The 5,624-nt window shown below is 28.1% G+C and overlaps 1 protein-coding gene across 2 annotated transcripts; it reads left to right on the forward strand.

Moving 5' to 3' along the window:
- Positions 1-235: 235 nt before the first annotated feature.
- Positions 236-4,838, forward strand: LOC123302005 (chymotrypsin-2-like). 2 transcript variants are annotated; one of them, XM_044884849.1, is made up of 5 exons: positions 236-260; positions 1,134-1,282; positions 2,423-2,659; positions 3,982-4,248; positions 4,569-4,838. In XM_044884849.1, exons 1-5 carry the CDS (start codon positions 251-253, stop codon positions 4,815-4,817), a joined length of 912 nt encoding a protein of 303 aa, XP_044740784.1. In that variant the 5' UTR covers positions 236-250; the 3' UTR covers positions 4,818-4,838. The 2 variants fall into 2 exon arrangements, with proteins under 2 accessions (XP_044740784.1, XP_044740783.1); XM_044884848.1 differs by lacking the exon at positions 236-260 and adding an exon at positions 599-712.
- Positions 4,839-5,624: the final 786 nt, after the last annotated feature.

Here is a 5,624-nt window from a genome sequence, read left to right on the forward strand (position 1 = left end):
GAAGTTTATCATAAAAAGTGTCATTTTTTGAACAATTTTCTCAATAATCATTTTATCTAGATGTTATTTGTTAAAGAAGAATACCTGGAAATTTTCATTGCATTGATTATAATTATATAAACTATCGAAAAGTTTATAAATTGCTATAATTTTAATAATAAATTGTACTTAAATTTAAACAGCTCAAAAGGTTTCAGGAATTACATCGATAGTGGAATCCATTTTGTTTCTACTCAGCAAGATTTAAAAAATGAGAGCAGGTAAGAAGTATATACGCGCAAGTGAAAAACTCGATATTGATACGATTATGAACATCGCGCTTCCAAAGGCATTTGATTCAATAATTCAAAGAAATAACTTTTTTAAGGGCATAAAAACATGCAATTTAAATTCAATGAATGATTCTTGATGATTCATGATCGGTGTGATCTACCTATCTACTTATTTTATTTACAACTACTTCAAATTTCTATTTTAAAACATAACAATTTCAATGACTAGATATAGAAATAAAAAATAAAAATTATCAGTGACTAAAATGAGCAGTCGATAAAAAATATTATTTCAAAATATAAAAGTGTACATTCGATTAAAGCAATTAAAAATAAGCAAAGTGAACGATTTTTTTTTCAAAAATTAACCTTACATGTGATTGCAAAAACGAGAATAATGGCAAATTTACACACTATTGTAAACTATTTTTTTATATTTTGTAAGTAAATTTAATATTTTTTATATTAGTTTATAATAATGTATTCTGATAGTATAGTACAGACAATAGAGTCAAATGTTTACTTTGAGCTCATAAATTACGGAAATAAGAATTTTTGGTTATTGGTAGTATAGTTTTCGCGGATAACTCGAACACCGCACATGTAATAGAAAATATTGTGGCATTGATACAAGTTATTATTATTGTGGTATTGTGGGAAGTCTCAAAATCATTACCACCACACTTTCTTCTATCTTTACTTTTTTCAATTCATTCGATACTATAAAATTTTGCTTGTCAACCAACGCATTTAGTTCGTTAAGCCAGCCCATGCTTACCTATAAAAGCAAATGCACGTTTCTTAACCTGTTTATACTTTAGTTTTTCATTTATCCTAATTAAATTTTACTTTATTTTTTAGATATTCTTGTAACATTACAACACCAATATTTAGCTGAAATTCACCACAATACTTCAACAACAAATACTTTAATATTAAAAGCATTTCAATCGCCAGAAGGTCGTATAATAAATGGTACACTTGCCAAGCAAGGGCAATTTCCATTTCAGGTACTGATAAAGATCAGCTAAAGCAATTGAACATTATTTTTCATAGTTCAATTTTTTGTTGAAAGTGTTTCCAGAGTAAGTTAATCATTTTCATAAAACAAGTGAAAACAAACAATTGAATGAGTTAATTGTTGAAATACCTATAGGAAGTGTTGAATTTCAGTGCTTGCATTATTTTTTTTTTTTAAATTAGAAGAGTTTAAAAACTACACCAATTATTATGGCCTTCGAAAATCTTCCTCAAGACAACTAGTTGAAGCTACCAGCAAATTTTCAACTCCATAGCGTTTATAGTTTTGGAGAAACCGGTCACCAAAGTTTAATTTTTATTTTATTTATTTTATCGCCCCCACGGGTAAATTATGATGCTTACAAAAAAATGTCTCAAACAAAAGTTGTTTATTTTTTTATAAGGAAAATTTTTTATATTTAAACTTTTGTTTTATCTCTACCTTTAATTATGTTTCTCATTCACGAACTCAACCCCGAACGTCCTTAACACCTTAGAAAAATTACAGATTGATACTTGTTTTCGAGGTACTGTTTTTGAGTTATCGTTATGACGGACGGATGGACTCTTTAGGTGATTTTATGAGCACTTTAACCAAAATTTTGTTCGTATATTTTGATTATATTATATTATATTTATGCACAGTATAAAAACTAAGCATAACTTGATATTTATTACATACACTGAACAAAAATTTAAAATAATGACAACCTCATCCTGAAGTAGTCCGTTTCATATTGAAAAAAAGTAAAAATACTTTCCAACAATTGCCTAACTATTGGAACAAGTACAGCTAAATATTTGTATCTACAATGGAATGGGATTGAAATATGAATTCATTGATACAAAATCAATGAAGTTAAATAAACAAAATCATTACTTTTATGAAAGAGATTGGTTTTAGTTTAAAGTCATACATCTCGTGATGAGGTTGAGACAATATTGGTTGGTATTAATAATTTTTTTCCAACGCACATGTATACTGGGTATAAAAATGCTAAAATCTCCGACAGGTGGGGGTCTATCATAGATCACATACTGGTTGCTCCTCTTATTACACAAAAAGTCGCTAAGAAATATTAAAATTATGATTATCTTAAAATGATTGTATTATTTACCATTTTTGATAGGTTTACATCAATGCTGATAACATTTTATGTGGAGGCTCAATCATCAATAATAATACCGTCTTAACAGCTGCGCATTGTGTTTACAAACAAAATAATCAATTAGTCTCAGCAAGTAAAACTAAAATTTACGCAGGTGGCTTAAAAAAATCAGCAATGCAAAGGTTTAAAGTAAGAAAAGTAATACCCCATGAAAACTATGATGGTGAAAAATTTTACAATGATATTGCAATACTCAAAGTAAGTTGCCATCTTTTTTTATTCGTTACTGAATCTTTAGCAATTCTTAAGAAACATGATCAATTAATTGAGATTTTGCTTCGTTCAAAACAAAAAGAAAATTTTCAAATATAAAATGGTTTTTTTATTTAAAAAAAGTATTAAAGTTTTTTATTAATTTAAGATTTCATCGATTAATGTACAGAAAAATAAACGAATATTAAATGTACTAGAATTGCGAGTACAATCAAGCGCGTGATTTAAATTGTACAACTAATCGATATGCTTTATGAAATTTTTCGAGCGAATAATATTACATTTTATGTCAAATGGCATGGTTTAGGGGGTATTCATAAAATACGTATCGCAAACAGGAGTATGTAGAGGTATTGCATAAAGAAACGAGATGTATCTCTTACCAAAGAGGGAGGGGTCTTCCATGGAGAGACTTCAAAGAAATGTGACGTTTACAGTTCATTTCTCATTTCAATGTTTGTCTTAGTTTGTTCGGATTTTGTAAAATTTTAATTATTTAGAAGGAGCTTATAGTTTTGATGTTATATCAGCTAGGATATTTTATAAAATGTGACACAGTGAGACAAGAAGGGAAAGCGGGGTCATAGTGTACTGAACCCAAATTAATATAAAGAGAGCACCAGGAAAAGCACTCACTTTAAGAATAGGTAATTGCAAGTTAAGTTACCCAACAATTTAAATATCTATAAAATTCAAAACAAAAAGTAAGAATACAAAGACATAAAATAATGAAAAAAATGTACATAAATACTGTCACAAAAGTGAACAAAAGACCATAGATTCGATTCCTGCCCATATTGGTATGCCCGAATTTAGGGATAAAAAGATCTGGAAACAATAGATCAAACAAATTTTCTGTAATAGTATCCCATTTTTTAATGCAAGGGCTAAAAACTTCAAAACCCAATCAACTCCTCTATAGTCGACAAACTCAATTCAACCAACTTGTAAATATAAAAATAATCATGGTCTATAAAATTTTCTGTCTATTTTTGCGATCTATGTTTCCGATTACGGGTATATCCATATCAAACATCAATATCTGTGTAGATTTTTTTCTATAGTAGGTAGTAAAAATGAAATAGCTATCATATTTTAAAATTATCTTAGAACTAAAATATAATTTAATTTGACATTTTAGTGATAAGTGTAATTCACGAATTTTATCTAGTGATCACTCTACTCATAGTTCTTATTAGTTAAAAATAGGACGCTAACTAAAATTAAATACATTTTAAAAACAAGCCTCTTTAAATTTCCTAGTTAAACTTCAATGTTAATTCATAATTTGTGCATATTTTTTTTAGATTAAAAATACGTTTTGGGACGGAAGTCCCACACAAAATATTGCACCAATATCAGTAACATCTCTACGTTTTCCATCTAATACTGAATGTACTGCATCTGGTTGGGGTCGAACAAGCGCTAATGGTCAAGTTTCAACTGAATTAATGTACACAAATCTACATATTTATAGCCACAATTCATGTGATGAATTTTATCAAAAATGGACAGGTTCAGGTATTACTGACTCAATGATTTGCACCAACGACCCAATGTCAACTGTTTGTTCAGTAAGTGATTTTAAAAATTTATCCTATAAATTTTTATTATTTTTTTTTACATATTCTGAAATAACTGCCTTTTTATGGTACTTAAAAAATAATCAATTTTCATAGCCTGTTTACTTTCAATCAAAAGTAAAGTTAGCATCTAAAATAAATATTTCAAATTTCAATAATGTACCGCCATTACTTACTTAAATATTTTAATAAAATCACTTAATTATTTTAATAAATCAACTAAATTATTTGACTCTTGACTCATAGGAAATCCCATTCATCATCAATATTCACAAAATGTATCTTTGTAACATTATTTATTTGCTCGACAGGGTGATTCTGGTGGACCATTAGTGGTAAATAATCAAGAAACTGGTAATATTACACAACTAGTAGGCATAGTATCGTTTGGTATCCTAGGTTGTCCAACAAGTGCTCCTAGCGTTTACACAGATGCATATCAATACAAAGATTGGATCGAAAAAAATTCGAATAGCTATGGAATTTCATATCATGCTAGTTCTTGGCATGTTCTATATTCTGTTTTATTCTCTAGTTTAATTTTATATTTTAAACCATAAACAATAAAATATTATTTTCAACAATGTATTTATCAATTCTTCCTTACTTCTACATAAAAATTTTCAAAAAAATTCTGTAGCAAAATTTTTGACAGATAATTAATTGAAAATAGCGTAAAAGATTATTTTTCAGAACCATGTTAAATGCGTATGCCTTGCAAGCTACATCAATATAATAAAAATATTAACTAGCACACGCGCGTACAGTGGAACCATATTAAAATTGAATAATTTTAAAAGATAGATTTTTCATTCAAGAATCTACTCTTAATATATGATAATGGTTTATAGCGCTTTACATTGTAATAATTTTAGTTTAATGTACACTTCATTCGTGTTCGTTTCGTGAATCGACGCATTTCAAATAATCAAAATCCTACACGGTTTAATCAACATCAAAATTATGTTATTAGCTGCTGATTTATTTATTTAGACAAATAATGTAATAATTTTGTGTTGTCATCGTAATCAAAGCTGTATACGAAATTTCAGCTCAATTGTTACGCCATGATAAGACATTATTATTGCTTTGCAAATTGTTGTCCTATTCACATCAATGAGTCAATTACTTTACTTATACGTAGGTATATTTTAATTACGTAGTTCAGCGAGACAGGATAAACTATTGAACTTGCGCTTATCTCAGGGACATGATGTTATCAAAGAGGTAATGTTATCAGATTAATAGAATGGACACTTAGAAAATAATCAAGCAATTAATAGTAAAATTAAAAATTATAGACCACATTAACACGCTGTCTTTTAAGATAAAATTATTAAACCGCTTTAATAAAATTGCTGGTGTAA

The sequence above is a fragment of the Chrysoperla carnea genome, chromosome 1 (assembly GCF_905475395.1).
Source record: "Chrysoperla carnea chromosome 1, inChrCarn1.1, whole genome shotgun sequence".
NCBI lineage: Eukaryota > Metazoa > Arthropoda > Insecta > Neuroptera > Chrysopidae > Chrysoperla > Chrysoperla carnea.